General features: G+C 38.8%; 1 protein-coding gene across 1 annotated transcript in view; it reads left to right on the top strand.

Annotated features, from left to right (window-relative positions):
* Positions 1–153: 153 nt before the first annotated feature.
* Positions 154–20356, top strand: part of USP38 (ubiquitin specific peptidase 38) — a 32162-nt gene continuing 11959 nt past the window's right edge. Inside the window, exons 1-9 of the mRNA XM_005499895.4 lie at positions 154–988; positions 2011–2146; positions 7166–7295; positions 7538–7639; positions 10424–10582; positions 11247–11440; positions 12055–12148; positions 12988–13094; positions 14184–15534. Of these exons, the coding sequence (XP_005499952.3) occupies positions 304–988; positions 2011–2146; positions 7166–7295; positions 7538–7639; positions 10424–10582; positions 11247–11440; positions 12055–12148; positions 12988–13094; positions 14184–15534 (2958 nt within the window). The 5' untranslated portion in view covers positions 154–303. The remainder of the gene's footprint in view (positions 989–2010; positions 2147–7165; positions 7296–7537; positions 7640–10423; positions 10583–11246; positions 11441–12054; positions 12149–12987; positions 13095–14183; positions 15535–20356) is intronic.

Here is a 20356-nt window from a genome sequence, read left to right as displayed (position 1 = left end):
CGTGGTGGCCGCCCGGCCCGGCTTCCTGTTTGTGCCGCTGCGCTTCCGGGTCGGCGGGGCAGCGTTCGGCGGTGGCAGTTGGGGCCGCGGTGCTGCCCGAGCCGGGCCCGGGGGAGCGGGGCCGCCGCCCGGGCGAGGGGCGGGCGGGAGGGCCGCGGGAGTGGCGGCCGCCGCCGGGGCGGCATAGCGCGGCGGGGCGAGGGGAAGGCCGCGGGGAGGCGGCGGCGGCGGCGGCCTCCTCCCGCCAGGCCTGGGTCGGTCCGCCGCCGCCGCCGCTGGGCCGATGCGCCCGGAGCGCCCGCCATGGACAAGATCCTGGAGGGGCTGGTGAGCTCGTCCCACCCGCTGCCGCTGAAGCGGGTGATCGTGCGGCGGGTGGTGGAGTCGGCGGAGACGCCGCTGAGCCAGGCGCAGTGCCGCGCCATGTTCGTCCTCAGCACCCGGCTGGTGCTGCAGGGCCCCGACCCCTTCCAGCGGCAGGTGGGCCGGCAGGTGCTGGAGGCCTACGGCCGCTACCACCGCGACGAGTTCGAGGCCTTCTTCAACCGTGGGCTCGTCCTCGGCCTCCTGCAGCGCGGCTACGGCGAGCTGAGCAGCCGCGACCCCGCCATCCTCGACTACATCCAGGCGGGGCTGCGCCTCATCATGAGCTGCCCCTCGGTGCTGGAGCTCTTCGAGCTGCTGCAGGTGGAGGCCCTGCGGCTGGTGTGCGAGCGGCCGGCGCCGCCGCTCTGCGCCCGCCTGTGCCAGCTGCTGGGCGACTTCCCGCAGTGCCTGCCCCGCGGCAGGAAGCTCTCCCTCGCCTTCTGCCAGCAGCTGGTCCGCAGCATCGCCCACTTCCAGAGCCAGGGCAGCCGGGAGGCCGAGCTGCGCCTCTACGTCTCGCAGGTGACCCAGGTCAGCGGGCTGCTGCGGAGCGTCTGGAAGGCCGAGCCCGACACGCTGCTGCCATCTCTGCAGGAGCTCTTTGCCGTTATCTCCGCCGCCGGTGAGCGCCGCCCGCCGGGAAGCGCGGCCGGGGCCCGGGGGGAGGAGGCGGGACGGGTGTGGGATAACGCGAGCGGCGGGTGTGCCGGCGGAAAGGAAAACCCGACCGCTGAGCATCAGTAGCTTTGCGGATGTTGCCTTGGAGCCGTAGCTTCCTTACCCAGATACTAAAATGCAGCTTTCTGGTCGGCAAGAGGTGAAAGCCATCCTTTCTGTTTCCCAAAAAAGTGGTAGAGGAGAAATGGTGATTTGTTTAGCGCTTGCTCTGCATGGGTTTTGGTAAAACTCCCACTACAATGCTTTAAATGGTACACAAGAACAGAGTTTTGGGTGTCCTGCTACGAAAAACTGAAACTCTCAGTACCAGAAGCTACTCTTCCTCCTTGCTTCCTCTAGGAGATACCTTAGGTCTTGGAACTGCTTAGTCTACAAAACTGGGGGATGTGTAGGAAATATAGAAAACGTAGGTATTGTAAGAAGAGTTCACTGCCTGAGAAATGTAGACACAATTGTAAATAGGTCCTTTCTGACCTCAGGAATCTATGCAGTACTGTATTAGCTCACTTTGGAAAGTGCCTTAACAATATAACATATTTTTCCATAACCGCTGTGTTTAGCAGACAGTTGTTGAGCTAGGATGTATGGCAAATATCATCTGTGTTGGATCAGTAGGCTTAATATCAAGTACGATAAACAATCGTATGATACTTCTTTTTAGAACAGAAATGCTTCTCCGTTCCCTTGAGGGTGGAGGAGGAAGTTGACTGTCACTTTCTCACATGGCTACTGTAAGAATAAAAGGAGTTTGTGATTCAATGCTATTCATTGTACTGAAACCACTGAAAAATGTTTATTTTATTCTGGTTTGTGATAATAGAATGCTAGAATGCTAGATGTAGGGTAGACTAACTATCTGAAAACTTCATAGCAATGGTGGACTTGTAGGATAGAAAACAAAGCATATTTTTTCTGTGGGGTTTTCTTTTTTAGTTTATTATGTTATGTCACATGCAATTTTTACAGATACTTCCTTCGAACCTTCTGTTGCACTGGCAAGTCTTGTGCAGCATATCCCATTACAGATGATTACAGTACTCATCAGGAGCCTTACTACAGATCCAAATGTGAAAGATGCAAGTATGACCCAAGCTCTGTGCAGGTACTGTATTTAATTATAAAGGGAATGAAAGTCTTTAGGAGGATTCACAGCGGACAGCCTCTTATTTCTATCTTCACTCAAACCTTCAGAAGTTTTTTTGAATAATAGAAGAGTCAGAATGATGTAAAAACAATTGCTTGTTGTGCTTCTTGTCATTCATCTCAACATGGGTAAACATTGAGATTTGTGGCACGGTTAATGGACTGTGATTCCGATTGTACTCTTGGTTGGTATCTTCAGAAGTCTGAACAATACTGATGCAGAAAGATGACAATGGGAGGAAGATGAAGGCCTTGAAATTCTTTGAAAGTGTTTTTAAAGCCTATGGAAGAATCTCTTGTTGAGCGTTGAATGGTAAAAAACTGAGTAACACAGTTAAACAGGCTGTCAGAAATGTGTGGTTTTTAGAAAAAGTCTTTTCAAGAATTTAATGTCTGCTATATTGTTTTTGAACTACATGCATGTCAGTGTAGTGTAATACTTGCACATTTATATAGTGTTGCACTTACATATCTTGGTGAAATACAGAGTTTTCACACCGAAAACATTCCTCATACTTACATTAAATTGAGAAGCTGTGTTTCGTTTGAGAACATTAATGAGAAGAAGCAGCATTGATATTTTAATTTGGGTTAAGAAATATTGTTTAGGGACTTGAATCTGCTTCAGTCGAACAGATTTCAGCGAAGTTGCTTGCCCGATCTGAAATTCAAAGATTGAAAATTCAGAAGGATTTGTGGATGTTAATAACTTACCAGTGACATACTGGTGATAAATTTTCATGTTAGTGTAACTTTAACATTTATATTACCTGCTTCAACATAATGTGATTGTATAATTGTAGCTTTAGAATGGCATCTCTGCGTGCCTCTGCTTAGGGAAGTAGTGCTGAGCTTTGGGTGTAATAGGAGCTGTTATTCTCAGATAAGTGCTCTTTCATAATACTAGCTGTGTGGTAGGTGTTTTCCTCTTGTTTTTAAGAGGGCAGTACAGTCTTACTTGCCTTGTTCATTCTTTGAAGTAATTCTTGATTTTAAGAACATCTAGTTCTGTTCCATGGAATTAACTTTTTAGGTTCCCCTTGTTATTTTTGTTTGGAGATACCCTTGTGTCAACACTGTATCCAGTTTCTTTTTCTACCTTTGTCAATCCTTTGCAGTAATTACTCTCTTCTGTGGTAATTGTAAAGTGGATAATGCAGCTGGAATGTCTGGAGCACCGCATGACAGTGTTGTCATCAGGCTTGCATCATTCCCAGGAGGTGCAGAACTCCAGGCACAACAAGGTCTCCTGATGAGAGCAGAGCTTTGGCAACCGCAAATTAGAGGCCTTGTTGCTCCCTTACTAAGGATAACTTTCATGACACTGCAGAGTCTGCCTGAAGTTGAACACAAATAAGTAAATAATCTGTAGTTAGAAGACTAACAAACTGTGTCTGTTCAGTGGGGCTTATATTAGACCCAAGTTTGTGTAAGAAAAGGTGCTTGCTTTTTGGCATCATTGAGCTGTTCTTAATTGGTTCAGCTGTCTCATGAAATCTTACCTGAAGCATCAGTAAAAAAAAGCAGAAAATTGTTAAATCTCTTCTGGAATATATGATTGCTTTAAGGCTCTGCTTCAGGGGTCTCAGAGGAGGTTGATGGCTTATGCTCAGTCTCCAAACACATATAATGCTCGTTTGCACTTTAAGCAGGGGATCTTTGGCAAGAAAAACTGAAAATTTTGCCAAGAAAAACTCCAGACATGACCAGGCCCTTTGCCCTGTTGGTAAATGTACAATATTGTAAGATATGTTAATTTTTTGGGGGGTGCCTGGGAGCCTGAGGATTTTTTTTTAATGTGTTTTTGTTTGGTTGGTTGGTTTTGTTTGGTTAGTTTTTCTGAATATGAGAGATTTGTAACCTGTACTGCCAGATTCTTTGTCTGATGTGGTTAAGAAGATATTTTTTGAGAAAGAAGGTACCGTCTGATGTTGCACTGAGAAAACTTGTTCTATCCACACATATCAGAAATACTGTGCTTGTTTGCACACATATATCCATGATGAGACCTGCTCATTTTAGGATAATGTGAGGCAGAAGGTCCTCTTGAGGCCTTTAAGGTTCTCTTAATCTGGTCAAACACAAAAAGCTTCCTCTGTTTTTATTTGTGAGCATCATGTCCCATATTAATATCTGCCATCGTATTAAAGTGTGGTTATTGATTGCAGCAGAGCAGGAGCTGAGTAAATGCAATGCAGAGTGGTTTTAGTAACAAAATCTCTGATCTTTGCTGATGTCTTGGTTTTGGTTAAGACAAGACCAAGTCTCTTTTAGTGATTTTTATTTTTTCTTTCAGCTAAGTTCTTATAAGTAACTACATTTTTTCTGAAGTTGGATGTGTATTTTTCAGACAGAATCAGCTCCAGAGCTGATAACACCTGCTGTTTACAGTTTTACTGAGCTAAGAGTAGGAATTGTGTGCAGAAAAGGCCCAAGTTTGTAGTTTATTGCTGTAGCAGCCAAGATTTCTGTTAGATCTCTGATATCCCACAAGTGAGTGGTTGTAAAAGGGTCATACTTGCAGTGAAGGGTGGACAGAACAGGTGACCCAAATTGACCAACGAGGTATTCTGTGCCAAGCTGGGGAATCATGAAAGTATCAAAAAAAATTGATGCTTTTTAGGACAGTCTCGAGCATCTCTGCAAGTTAAGCTCTGTTTCCCCTTCTAGTTTTTGTTTCTGCCCTTAAGAGCATTGATTCTGCTTTTAAGAGCAGAAACAGATTTTAAGAATGGGAATTCTGTCTGTATCTGTTATACAAATAATGAGGCTTCTTTTTACAAGGTTAATCATATGTAAATGATAGCCATTGTCTTATTAGTAACAATGTTGAATAGTTTAGTAGTTAATTATCCTGACTAGTGGTGGCACAGGATGGCTCATCACATATCCAGAATGATGGGATAGAACACAGGGAGCCCCAGCTCTTGCCCAAAAGTGCTGTTTTTCATTTGGGGTTTCTGAGTCAATGTGGTTGAAAGTGCATATAGTATAAAGATGATAATCAGATATTTTAGAACAGTGACTCTAATGTAGGGATCCATAGGATACTCTGCTTGTCTGAAAGATTAATTAAGAAAACCAAGTATATTGTCATTAGGCTTAAATTACCTGTGCAGGTGTTTGGGTCACAGCTGAAAAATATCAAGTCTATGATGGTGGAGTGGAGGGAGGGGAAGGTTTGAAGGCCATAAGACTGTGAGGTTTGGAGCCTAGTTTTAGGTTAATTCTTTGCAGAAAAACAAAACAATTTTTACCTACTTTTTGATTTGCCATTTTAGAAAGTATATTGAAAGGGTGATCAGTATAAACAGTTTAAATTTAACAACCTGAGCAAGTGAGAGTTTTGTGTAAATTTCAGGCAGTTATGATGTTGCTGTGTTTTTTCTTGAATCTTTATTTTGTAGTAACATGGAAGAAACCCAGTAAGATCTGTGTTTAATTGTTAAAAAGGCAGTCCTAATGATTGCTTGTTTCAGAGAAGCCTTTCAATGTTAGAAACTGTTAGTAAATTCTGGGTTGTTTATGATAATACAGCATGCCCAGAATACATGTGTGGTGTTGCTAAAGACCATGATTTTCTTTTCAGTTTGGAATGTGAGAACTGAAACCCTGATTTCAGTTTAGTCGGAGCTTTTTTTAATCTCCAGGAAGAACATGGAGACTGATAGTTCTGCTTCAGGTTGATTATCACAGATCGTGCCTATTTGTAGTGACAGCTATGTGTATTAGACTGGATACTTGTAACCTGTTCAGCTCTGTGCTAGAATGTATCATCTTAAAAAATAATCTGTATCAGGAGCTTTTTCACAAGAGGGGTAATATACTTCTAACTTCTTGTTTTCATTGAATTATAGAATAAAATCGTAGCATTACATATATTTAGAGGAGCCTTTAAAGGTCATCTGGTCCAGCCCTGCTTGGGGCAGGGCGAGCTTCAAAGTCAGACTTTGTTGCTCAGGACCTTGTGCAATTGAGTTTTCTGCAAGGCTGGAAGTGCCACAGCCTTATTGTGTAACTTGTTTCAGTGTCTGGCCACCCTCATGGTGAAAATTTTTTCTTTCCAAGTAATGAGTGATGCCTCCTCTGATTTGAAGAAGGGGATCTAGTGAAAAATTAAAGAAAATCTGAAATATTGCCAAGTAAAATATCAGAAAAACAAAGCCTAAATTTCATGGTTTAGTTGGTACTGCTTTATGAAATCATCTGTGTCTTAGAATTGTTTCAACTAATCTACCTGTCTGCCTTAAGTATTGGGGTAAATTGTCTATGAATTTAAAAGGATAGAAGGGCCTCTATTTTCTGTTGTTGATATTTCACTTTATTTTCTAGGCACAGTTAAAGTCCTTTCACTTTGCCTTTTTCTTAACTATAGTGAAATTCTTCCTTTTGGGGCACAGTTAGACCGCAGGCTGCTGTTGGCTATTTTGAGAGCCTTATAACACCTGCTGCAATGTATTTAAAAGTACTAGATTTTACCCCTTTAACTGAGAGTGTTTGAATTGGCTTCCAGGAATGTAGTTCTAAGTTCAAGAGGCTTCCTTTTCAAATTTAAACTGAAGAGTCAGTTTTGGTCTGGTTTGGGGTAAAAGGTATAGAATGGGAGGTTCCCAGGTACAGGCCCTTTGAAAAAGTAGTATGTTTTTTACTCAAAATAAAAATGCTAATGTCTATAAAACCAGGTTTCATATTCTTAAATAACAAGAGTACATAACATGTAATTTTATGTGCTTATATATTTCAGGTTTTTTATATTTATGTTGAATGTTTTAACTAGAACACTATTATAAATGACCTGAAATATAATAAAAGTTATTTTCCTACTTGCTAACATCCTTGCATTACTACTTGTGAGTCTCTGTGTAAGTGTGCAACTATCAGGGTAATATATAGAATATTTTGTTTAGGTTAAAATAAGTGGTATATTGTTTTTTTTTTCCTTTGTTTTTGATTGTGTGTTTGTTCATTAAATTTTCAGAATGATAGACTGGTTGTCCTGGCCTCTGGCTCAGCATGTGGAAACATGGGTGATTGCACTGCTGAAGGGACTGGCCGCAGTCCAGAAGTTTACCATCCTCATTGATGTCACTCTGCTTAAGATTGAATTGGTAGGTTGGAAAAGAACATTCAAAATTGAAGGAGAGGGAAAGGAGTTTATTACAGCTATGCAATTGCATAGCATCTTTTGTATTGCAACATATATTATCGTAGTATTCTGCAAAGAAGATGTATCTGTAGCTTTCAGTTGCATTTAATGACTGTTTCAAATGGTTGTGCATTTGGGAATCTGTTTACATTTTTATGGAAATTTCACTTTCTGGATTTACTGAAATAAATGTGGTTTTTTTAGGTCTTTAATCGACTTTGGTTTCCTCTAGTGAGGCCTGGTGCCCTTGCTGTCCTTTCTCACATGTTGCTTAGTTTTCAGCATTCTCCAGAAGCTTTTCATTTGGTAAGTAACTATATAAATGGTTTTCGGTTCTTTGAAATGTCATTCACTTGTTATTTCTGAAGTGGGTGCACCTGAAGAGTAACAGAATTGACGCGCTTGGATTTCTTCTTTGTTTCAAGGTTACAGAATAAGAACGCTAGGCTTTCTAACTTCCAGATTCAACCACTTAATCTGTAAGTGGAAACAAGCATTGTTCTTTCTGGTATTTACATATTTTTGGTAGTAGTATGTGAGGACTGCATTCTGTCTTTGATCATATACTTCTAGAAATCCATTTTATGTTGTGTAAAGTCAACTGAGAAAGCTGGGCTGCAAGTAGCCTTTGTTTTCCCCAAATAGTTGTTCTTTAGAGAACCAATTATCTGCTCTATATAACCTGCATAGGTGCACAAGACCAAGTATGGGACTTTAAGAAAGCTGCACATCTGTGTTTCAGTGTATACATGGGCAAACTGAAGGATACTGTTTTTAATGGTTGCTCTTCGAAATGCAGTTCACCAGCTAAAGTGGTAGATACTGGGGTATGATGATGATTGTTCATGTTAGTACAGCAAGTTGTATGGTGCCTTCCCTGTTCTTGTACTCAGTGTTTAGCTTAAAGTTTGAGTGAAATATGTGTCTTTCAGACTTAACGATAGTAACAGCCTGGCACACTGTTCCTCTAAGCTGTCTTCAAGGCTCTTGGGCCTGAGGGATCACAAACCCTTTGAGTAGGGTCTGAGTAGTTGCTTTATGCCTGGTACAGTTTCATAATGATAGAAGTCTGAAGTTTCTCTCTCTTCCCTCTGCTGCCTTAGTCTTGGCCTAGGATAGAAAATTGAGTCGCAAATGAAACAGCCAAGTAGCCTTGAATATGCTCAACACATTGAATATATTTACTGTCTTGGTTTTTTTCTTTGTTCCTGAGAGAGACAAAACATCCACAAGAAAAATGTAAAATATGAGAAGACTTATTCTAGAAATAGGCATTTCCTTTAACAAGGAAAACTCTTACCATAAGCTGCATGCAGTATTGTGTAAACGGCTGCCTTCAGGATTTCGTGACCATTTTCCCACCATTTTGAACAGCCTTCTTCACTGTCATTTTTTGAGCTACTGCTGTCATTTAGTATCCTGTAAAGTTTTCCTGCACTTAAGCTAGTTTTTTATAATAAATGGTCTGAATGCGAAATGGTTAAATGCACATTTGATGAATATAAATTAATTTGGTTTGCAATTCATCTGAGTTAACATTCCCCTTCCCTATGCTTGAGCGTTGTTTGCATAAATGACTTGGGTTTTTTATAGAAGAAAAACACTGCCTTGAACTTATGGTGTTGAACTTACCATGATGTGTACTATGGAATTCTAAAAGCCTACCAACATAAGAAATTTTAATTCAACCTCAAGCCAAAAGTGGTAACTCTGTATGTATTCAAAGTGTAACTGTCTGTATTATGCAGCATGCTGTAAGAAAGAATTTGCCTCTCAATTGAAGAGAGCTTGTACTTTTTCTAGTCTTCCCATGTGCTTTCTGTGTGCGAAATTATCGTATCTCAGATCTGCTTTGTACAAATCTCATGCTTGGGCTTGAACAATTTCTTTCTCATTGCCATGTACCCACGTTTATAAAGTGAACGAGGGAATTTTTTTAATTGCAGCTTCCACTATTGATTTTTGTAGTACATACTGCTTCCTCTTGGTATTTTTAAACAGTGGATATCTTCCTTATTGAAAGAGTAGGGTTTCTTTCTCCAAGATGTAAAAATATTCCTTATGCTTACAGAACAGCTGATATATGAAGAAGCAGCAAATGACTGTTTTGCATCTGGGCACTTTTACTTTGGTGTTTTGAAGTATATTAGTTCTTGTGATTGGTACATTTTCCTAAAATCATTATATTCTTATAATTGCTGTTCTTTATCTCATGTCTTTCCTACTGAACAATTTGTAAACTCATTTGTGGTAAGAAAGGATTACATCAGTTTTTTTCACAGTTAATGCATTTTGATCACTTAGAAACTGACAGAGGTATCCAAAAATATATTGGTTCACAGTGAGAAGTCCCTACTCTTTAAGACTGCATTGAAATAACTTCCTACTTGATATTCTAAGACTAATATTAAAGTCTTATGCATTTAAAAATACAGACAGAGCTGCACTGGAGGAGGTGGAGTAAACATTTCTGATTTATAATTAATCTGAACTAATCCTCAAATAGATTACCATATCTGTGGAATGCTTTTTTAGCTCGATGTACATTGATGTCTTGGTTTATTTAGCCCAGCTCTCTCACTAGGTGGAGCTGTGAGCCAGTTTCCATCTTGTAGACTGAAATAGGATGAATATGTTCCTTGGCTTCATATCGCAAGCATTAGATTCCATTGAAGAAAAATTGAGAGATTTTGTTTTAAAAACTGTATCCGTGAAATTAGAAGAGGATACTGCACTGTTAGTGGTGGCACAAAAACAAGATGTTTGCTGTTGAGGTACTTAATATGATGAATACTTTGGACACTTGACCATTTAAAATCTTAACATGCATTTTCTAACTTCATAAAGTTGTATAACTTGATATGTGAGCTAAAGAGAGCATTCAAAAACGAATTGTGCTGTTTGAAAATTGTCATGGGTAAGGAATAGTGCATGTTTTTCTAATCGTGGTTTCTCAGCCGTGTCCTACAAAGACAACAAAAGGTCCTCTGTCATTTGACAGGTGTGAAACAGTGAAGTTGTTTGTAGAACAAAAAAACTTGAAATATGCAATTGCTGTTTAATGCTTTTTTTTTTTTCTTCCCCATTCAGATTGTCCCACATGTGGTCAGTTTGGTTCAGTCCTTCAAAAGAGATGGCTTACCTTCCAGTACAGCCTTCTTGATGCAGCTAACAGAGTTGATACACTGTATGATGTATCATTATTCAGGATTTCCAGAGCTCTATGAACCCATTCTGGAAGCTATTAAGGTATATTAGAAATATTAAGGTGGTGGAATGTTTTGGTTGTTTGTGTTTATTGGTTGGGTTTTTTTGTTTGTTTTTGTCCAATTATGAAAGCTATAATTCCATAGATGGCAAATGAAGAAAAAAATTATATATATATATATATATATATATATAAAAATATAAATTAAATCAAATAAACCCTAAAAAAAAACCCCAAACAAACACTTGGGTATTACTGACTGATTTGATAGCAGTAGTATTGTAGCTAAATGTTTTGAAGTTTAAAAATCCCCTATCAATTTAATTGCAAGTCTTTTGGACTTTATTGTTTCATTCTTAGATTGTGATTTAACAGAGGCGGCATGTATTTCTAGCAGAATAAAGGATGATTTAGGGGTCGGTTAAAGCTTCAAATTCGAGAGGTAGTTTTTGGTGGCAGAAAGAATTCTGTGAATATATGGGTCAAAAGTGACCACCAGCCCCTTTATTCCTGTAATTTGAGAGTTGAGTAAAGAAAAGTTTAGAAGAGGGCTTGGGAGGGGTTGTATCTTCTAGGCTATCAGGTACAGCAAGACCCTCAAGGAGAATATGGGAGCAAGTGAAGATACAAGACTACTGAATGGCAGGACCTATTATAAAAGCGAATACAAAACCCTATTAACTATGTTAAATGTTTCTCTTGCAGGATATGCCCAAACCCAGTGAAGAGAAAATTAAGTTGATTCTCAGTCAGAGTGCCTGGACTTCTCAATCCAGTTCTTTGCCATCTTGTCTATCTAGACTTTCTGGAAAGTCTGAAACGGGGAAGACAGGTCTAATTAATTTAGGAAATACTTGCTACATGAACAGCGTTATTCAGGCACTTTTTATGGCTACAGAGTAAGTCAGTTTTAACAGCACTTTTCATTGTATATTCACCATTGCAGTTGTTGCGTTCTTGCTTTTCACAGAATATTAACATGTCTTGAGGTCTTTCGCTTCCTAGAGCTTAGTGGGTTTCTTTGCATGCAGTTACTGATTGCTTTGTTGAAGTCCAGCTCTGTGGAGTTGCAGTTTTAGCCATTAAAAATCCTCATCCTTCTGTCCAGTACCAAAAGGTATATGCATTGAGCTAACAGTAGCCTTTTAGTACCAACTCCATTAATGGCAATAATATCTCTCACTCTTATATCGTAGACAAGTCCTTTAGTCCCTTTTTCTTCACTGTCCTTGCTCCCTTCAGTATTGTAAAAATGTTTATGCTGATGTTTTTGTTGCTTGTCTGTAGCCTGTTCTTACACATTTAAATGTTTAAAACAATAGGGTTTTGTACAGTTAGTTCCTACTTTATAGTAGTTTTTCATCAGTACTAGAGTGGAATCCAGGTATTGTAGGGTAGGGTTTCATGTTTTGCTTTCTTTAAATTGAAGTAAATATCTGAGCTGGAATGATAACTGCATTGTTAGAAATCTAGCAAGGAAACTAATGCCAGGTTTTTGTTTTTTTTTTTCCAGTTTTAGAAGACATGTTTTATCTCTAAATCTAAATGGGTGTAATTCACTAATGAGAAAATTACAGCATCTTTTTGCATTTTTGGCCCATACCCAGGTATGTCAGTTTATTTCATCTGCTTTTTTTAAGTCTAGATCTGTATAGCAAAATTTAGGAACAAACATGATGCCATGGGAGTCCTGTTGAGTATGTTAAAGATATAAATATGATAGATTTGTAGGGGAATGAGTCCAAACGTTCAGATGGTATGGATGGATTTAGAGAAATGTTTTTCATAAGAAGAATATTGTGGCACTTTATTGGTTTTATAAATGGGCAGTAACAGCTTTTCTTTGATAAGTCAAAATTTTAAAAATCCAGATAAGACCCTGGTATGAGAGCTGACTATGCAACTTTCTAGGATAAACTGTGACTTTCTGCAGTGATTTTTAAACTAAATTTTATTTCTGTTCAAATTCTCAAGTGAACTTTATTAAATGTTGGGAATATTGTGCTAGTGCTAGAAATACATAAGACACTTTTGTTCTCTTTGATTACTAGCAATAAACTTGCTGGGAGGCTGAATCACCTTAGGAATAAATCGGTGCATATGAAATACTGGTTTTCTTCTGAAGAAAGAACATTTATTTTTTTAAGCTTGCCAGCAAGAACACAGTGACTATTGTTATAACATCTCTGGTTTACACTCCCTACACATTTAATATTTGCCTGCAGGATCCAATACTTATATATTTGTACTAGAGGTGATTACCACAAAATTAATGGGTCCCTCCTCCTATGATTGAGTGGTTTAAATGTTTACATGTGCCATATGTTTAATACAGCTCCTCTAGAATAATGTAATCAAAAATTCAGTGGTCAATATCCAACTACTACAACCAATTTTCTTAAGAAATTCTTACGTAACCTCATCTGTTCCTCTCTTATGCTAACAGAGGGAAGCATATGCTCCTAGAATTTTCTTTGAGGCCTCCAGACCACCGTGGTTCACCCCTCGATCCCAGCAGGATTGCTCGGAATATCTCAGATTCCTGCTAGACAGGTACAGTTATTGTGCCGTTAATGGAAATGAATCTACAGTCTTATCACATACTGTTGATCTCTTAGGAGCAGTCATGTTACAGTTCTACTGCATGAGTGGGAACCAGGAATTTTGGGCCTCTTTCCTGACTGGCTCTGGTTTTCTGCATGGTCCATGAAACACTTTTCTTCATAGGTTTAATCTGTGGTAAAATCTGGATGCCATCTTGTCTCCACATTTAAAGCAGGTTGTAGTGGTAGTAATGTTCCATTTTAACATATCTAAACTTGGGTGTTATGTTAGTCATGGTCCCGTTTTTAAAATTAATGTGGTTGCTGAAAGCAGTTTAGTTGTGCATCTGGAATTTCCCGTTGGTGGAGTCAGATAAGTCATGAAGAGATGTACCTGCATTTATAACCAGTTTAATAAGCAAGTAATTGAACTGTGGCACAGATAAAACAAACAAATAGAAATTTATTAGTAGCCCTCTTTAATTTTGGCTCGTTGAGAATTTTGCTGAGATGTGGCTTAAGCAATATTGCTTTATGACATGTTCCGCTTCTGGAGAAGTTTATCTCAATAGTGAAATTGTGATAATTGTGTCTTTCTTTTTTGTTTGATTTTTCTTGCTGTAGTTTCTTAACTTTCTTGGCTGCAAATTCCTGACCTTTTCTTTTCTTTGGAAATAGTCTGGCACTATATAAATAGCTACTTGTTCTCTTACAAAATCTGACATACAGAACCAGTCAGTTGGAGAACTGATTTATTAAGATAATGTAATGATAAATAATAAAAGCATTGTTTGTCAGGTTTTTTTAATACTTGTCAGTTCTCTTAGTATATCCATTGTTTTGACTTATATATATTGAGACCCGTATTACATGCATTTGTACTTTTCTTATACTGTCTTCTGGGTAGTACTGACTGGTATGGTTCAACTTGTTTATATAAAAAATAGCAAATAGCTTTTTTTAACATGAGACACTTCTAGCCACTTTACCATCTGTATTTTTCAACATAATTGGAAAAAAAAAAAACCTCTGAAGTGGTGCAGCAATATTTGTTTGAAAAATAGCACAGCTACTTGAATTTCTTTTTCTTTGTATTCAGGCTGCATGAAGAAGAGAGAACCTTGAAAGCGTTGTCTTCAACAAAGACTTCTGAAGGTACAACAAATGAAGAGTCCCAGACACAAGAAGCTGTCCATAAAGCACAGGTATTTGCAGAAGCACCTTGTGTGGGAAGTGAAGAAAGAACTCTGATAGAGAAGATGTTTGGAGGAAAATTGAAGACTACTATATGCTGTTTGAACTGCAAAAGTACATCTCAAAAGGAAGAAGCTTTTACAGATCTTTCTCTGGCTTTCTGCCCTCCAACTTCCTTGGAGAACGTTGACCCAAAATGTGTGGAACGTTCTGAAGTGAAAGATGACTACATGGTGCAAACTAACACTACAGCAACTAGTCCTGCTGGAGAAACACCTCTCAATAATTTGGAAGCAAATGGTGGACATGACACAGTAATGAATGAAGGAACTATAAAAGATTTTTCTACTGAGCCAGACTCTGAGAATACCACAAATTCAGAACTCAACAAAGTTCAAGATAATGGGGATATGTCTCAGAGGCTAGTAGGTAAAAACACTCCATCAGTTACAGACTTACTGAATTATTTTCTGGCACCTGAGATCCTCAGTGGAGACAATAAGTATTATTGTGAAAAGTGTGCCTCTCTACAGAATGCTGAGAAAACTATGCAAATCATTGAGGAACCTGAATACCTCATTCTCACTCTTTTGAGATTTTCTTATGATCCTAAGTGTCATATAAGGCGCAAAATCCTGGACAATGTGTCTCTGCCACTGGTTTTGGAACTGCCAGTCAAAAGAGCAACATGCCCTCTGGCTGTGGTTTCCGGCAGTTGGTCTGTTGGTGTTGAGATTTCTGATATTGGAGAAAATCTTGCTAAAAAACTGAAGCCATCAGGTGCTGATGAAGTGACCTGCCCACAACTAGTGCCCTACACGTTAAGCTCTGTGGTGGTGCATTCTGGTGTATCCTCTGAAAGCGGACATTATTATTCATATGCTAGAAATGTTACTGGGTCAGGGCCGTCAGGACTCTGCCACCAGTCTACAGCTCTTTCTTTAGTTTCTCCTCAGGCTAAGCTGCTGACAGAGGAGAGTCCTTGTACTGTTTTAGAAAATGAGTTGGACCCTGAAATGCCAAGAGAATGGTTTCTGTTCAATGACAGCAGAGTGACATTTACCTCATTTCAGTCAGTCCAGAAAATTACCAGTAGATTTCCAAAGGACACTGCTTATGTTCTGTTTTACAAAAAACAGAATAGCACCAGTGGCTTCAGCACCAATTCAGCAAATGGACTCTGGGTAAATGGAGACCCTCCCCTACAAAAAGACCTCATGGATGCAATTACAAAAGATAACAAACTGTACTTGCAGGTAAGACAGAAATTGTATATAGAGAGTGGTCTCCTTAAAACTCACAAGAGACAGTCTAAAAGGAAGAAAAATTTATTAAGTATTCTAGAATATTAACCTTGTATATCACCAACCTGACTTCCATCTTGATGTTGCTAGACGGGCATCATGGTAAGGTTGTCACCATTATATGGGAAGAGTAAAGGAAGCTGGCCTAAGCTTGTTTTCAGTTTAGATTTTTAGTGGAGATGCTTGCATAGGTTGTTTAACCACTTGTAATTCTATACAGGGGAGGCTTTTTGTACAGTTCTAGTTTTCATTGCCTTTTTAATAAATCACCAGAGTAGCTAAAGCATACTTTGAAACCTCTTAGCAGTGCTCTTATTAGCACATTTTCTTTTGAAGTGTATTTTTTTAAATAAATGAAGAGCAGATGCTCGTGCCCAGGTTCCGTTTTCCCTTCTCTGCCTGTTCGCCTCCCTCTGTGGGACCTGCACTGCCAGCCACACATCCCCTGTGCTCTGAGAAATTCACTTCACTGTAGTCTCTTTTCAGTTGCTGTTACAAAAAAATCACTGCTCCCCACATATAAATGTAGTTTCCTTTGAACATTACTGCACGACCTGGGTGGTGGAACATGAAAGGTGTATTTTACTGTGTGCTCTTTCAGTTAAGCTGTCCCTGTAGGAGTTTCAGAACTACTCAAATTAGAAAAACAGGTAAATTCAAATTAGAAAAGAACAGCTAAGTCTCACTGTGAAGGATTTGTTGTAACAGCTGTGTTTTACAAACATAAACAAGAGAACAGAGAGTTTAAATTGCAACTGTCCTGTTGTCAGACTCTGTGCTTAAAGCATTTGTGTCCCAAACAGCCTCTCCTCCTGACTGGATAGGGTAGAACAAAACTGGTTTCTTTAGCAGCAGTCTCAGCTGACATGTTTTCACTCAGTTGCTGTGACTTCCATTGATGCATGAGTGCTTTAATTGTGAAATTTCTAACTTGAAGACAGATTATTTTAGCTATATAATTGCAGCAGCATCTAGGTAACCGAGTAATGGGGAAAAAAATCTGCTTTAAGAACACAACCTGCAGAAAAGTAGTACAACAACTACAGTGATATTGTAGCCTTTTTTTAAGCCAAACATTTAAAGAAGGAACAGTGTCATCCACATAGAATATAAATCGTAGTAACTGTTCTTATTTGCATATTTTTCCTGTTGAATTCAGTTCTTGCAGTCACATATTTTAGTGTTAATAATGGAATAGGTGACTATCTGAGTATGCATTAACTGAGGCTTTTTTTTTCAAATCTGTAGAGATGCCTTAGCCATATGGAACAAGCAACATTCTCAGGGTATTAAGAAAATAATTTGTTCAAGAATGAAGTTATTCTTAAATATGTTATTCTGCATTAATATTATAAAGACAATTTTGATGAAATTTCTGGAATATGGTAAGAAATTATTACTTTAGGCTTTTTGAATGCTGCTGTAGGCCTAGAACCAGTGAAAAATCAATGTGATTTTGTAAACACTAGAGTCACTTGCTTGTATACGCAGATTGTTTTCTCATAATCTTCCAGACTAAAGCTTTCTCTACAGAACTTGCACCTGAAGTTATATAAAGCACAGAGTAATTTTCTCTTATTATTTACAAGTGAAAGCCAAGTTAACAGTTTCTTGAAAACCTTTCTTTCAGAATTAAGAAGGGGAAAAAAGAAATATAGTGTCTTCCAGATGACAAAACAATCCAATTATTTAATTTTTGTTTGGGTTTTAGTGGTTTTTTGTGGGGTATTTTTGCTCATTTTATTTTCTTGATTTTTGATCTTTTACCTACCTTTCAATTTTGGATTCTTCAGTGTTGGCCTTTGTAGTGCTCTGCCTATCTCAGGGTTGTTGAGATCTTGTTCTATTCTCAATTTAAATGAGTCTGATTAGAAATGCTCAGTTATTGCTTTTCTCAAATTAGTACCAATATTGTGATTCACTAGATTAGGTTGTATTTTTGAGATGTTGCATTTTATTGTCGTTCAGAGTTCTAAACTAGTATTTTCCTGCTAAGTTAAGAATACTTTTCTGTCCTGAGAAAGCCTTTACTTTTCAGAAGAAATGTTCCAAAAAATCTCTAGCTTATTACTTTTGTTTTACTATTGCATACCAGCTTACCACATGGTAAACAAAAGTGTTTCCATTTGAAATAACAAAACATGCAATGTGGGTAGCTCCTGCTCCAGTTAAAACAAATTAAAAACCTTATTCTGGGAACAAGTGGAAAGCAGGGGGAATGCTCTGCATTTTTCTTAGTCCAGAGAACTGTATTGACTATGAAGGTCTACAGACCTGATTTTAGAATTTGTTGGGATAAAACACTTGACCTTTTTTTTAGAAACAAGGATTTTTCTTGAAAAAATGCTAGTGTTGTCTGCTATACTAGAACCATTTAATGAGGGTTAGTATTCATCAAGTCAGTATATACCTTGAGAGAAGAAAGAAATGTGCTCATTTAGCTCAAACTACTGAACAGGAGGATTGGAGCATGAAAGATCTTAAGCTGCTAAATAATTTCACTTTTAGCATTGAAGACACAAATAAGCGTGTGGTTTTTACTACTAATATTCTGTCAAGAAACTTTTGGAATTGGTAATTTGATCACTACTCCACACTTCTCATGAGTGTGTGCATACATAGAGATACTTTTCATCCATTACGGAGAACATTTTGTACATGATAGCAATGAAGCTGAGATTGCAGATGAGGTTTATCCTATTCTCGGTGCATTCTGGCTACTTCTGAACAGTATTTTTAAGTGGCTGATAAAAGCTGCAAGTCATTTACACTCTGTACGAACGTGATGTGCTGATGCACGGCGCCTGAGCCGTGGGAGTCATCTCTTGTACATCACTCACATGATGTTGATCTTCGTAGTTGTGCTTTTCCTCTCGAATTGTCCCCTCCCTCAAAGGAAGCCTAGTGACAGAACAATCATGTTGTAGCTAATTGGTATTCTGAAAGGTATGTGATATGAAACATACATGAAATAGTTTAGGTGTATAGCTATGCCAAAACCTCGTGCTATTCAATAACTGCAGTAAGGCAAATGAAAATAAATAATGCTTTTATCTACAGCTGGCAGAAAAAAAAATAGGCCTAAGACTCTAGTGTTCCTTTTGCCTACAGTTTTTAATATAGCATAATCTGCAAAGATATTGTTGATGCTTGTATTCTTTCATAGTACAGTTTCTTAGGTAAAACTCAACTACTGGGGTTTAAAAGATAAGAAGTTGCCAGAAAATGGTTCTCTAGGGGGATTTAAGTGAAAGAGAGAGTAAGGAAAAACTCCCATTTTTCCCATTTTTGGTCTGGTTCTGTGATGCATTAAACCAAACATTGTCTCAAAAATATTTTACAAAAATACACAGTGGTGAGTTTCCCACTGTTTGATTTTTAAGAAGGAATTCTATTCTAAACAGTTTTGCAGTGTAGTTTTTCAGCTCAACAAGCTATTCCTACAAGGCCTGCCATTTTAATCAATTTTTCCATTGATTTCTGGTACTGGAAGTGAGTTCTTCATATTCCCTCATTATTCCTAGTAAATTTACTTAGTTTTTGATGTATCTTATAGTTAGCAGATACATGAGAATCAACATATTGCTGGAGATAACATAATACTGTCTTTCAGGAATACAGCCAGCATATCTGTGCAGGCAATATCCTCCAAATATCTCTTACATAATTTTGGAAATGGGTATGCATTTCAGTCTTTAGTGTAAAAGATTAGTTTTAGCCTTAGTTTTAAACTTGGGCTATGTTTTTTCTAAGAGGACAGAGCAATTTAAACACACAAGTACTATTTTTAGCACCTGTGAAAGTACCTGGATGAGACTAAGTGTAGTGCTTTCATGATAGTATAATAGAAACAGTCTTCCAGACTCTTGGCTCTGTTCCTTGCTTTCACCAGGAGGTGGAGAAGGAACAACTCAAGGTAACGTGTGTAATTACCAAAACCCCATTAAAATTTGCTCCTGTTGCCTTTAGCGAGGTGTGTAGTGACTGTCACATGAAGGAGACTGTCGGTATGAGATTTAGCACCTGAATACTTCCACGTTGTTTCCTAAAGAAAGCTTGTATGGATCTGCTGTCTTTTTCGCGTCAGTCTTCCAGAGCCTAACACCTGCCTTCCAGTTTCCGAAGTGCATGGCCAGTTTGAGAAAGGGAAACTAAAGACAATAAATTGCTGCAAGGTTTGTGATGCTAGCTGGCCAGAGGGAAAATAGGTTATGATCTCTCTAATGAGGGAAAAGCCTCTGTTCATCCCCTTCTTACATGTCTAGAGAAGCCACCAGGGCAATCAGCTGAGAAAGCAGCTGGCAGGAGGCGATGCTTGCTTCTTTCTGCTACTTGTGCAGGTACTTCTTCCAGCGGCTGAGCCTGATTTTATAGTGTTTGAGACCGCTAACTCAATTTTAACGTTGGTAAAAGCAATAACATTTGGAAGTTAAGCTGCACTGAATGGAATCTAAATAGCTTCTCCATCTTTTTGGCTTTTCATCTGAGTATTTAGTTACTCTACACAGTTATCTGAGTGGAATAAAAAAGTTGCTTTTAAATAATTAATATTCATTTAACAGTCTTACCTTTCCATTTGGCAACTAAGAACAAGGGCATCTTTAAATTGCTAGGATGAAAATTCATGTGAAATGTATCTCAAAAGCTTTGATCAGCAGTCTGATTCTTCAGTAACATCACATGCTGCTATAAAGTTCTGGCATAAACTTAAATGGATTTAACTATGATTCATGTAGGCTTACTGACATTCATTGAAATTGTCCATCTCAGACTG

The sequence above is a fragment of the Columba livia genome, chromosome 4 (assembly GCF_036013475.1).
Source record: "Columba livia isolate bColLiv1 breed racing homer chromosome 4, bColLiv1.pat.W.v2, whole genome shotgun sequence".
Taxonomy (NCBI): Eukaryota; Metazoa; Chordata; class Aves; order Columbiformes; family Columbidae; genus Columba; species Columba livia.
This window is presented reverse-complemented; position numbering and strand designations above follow the sequence as displayed.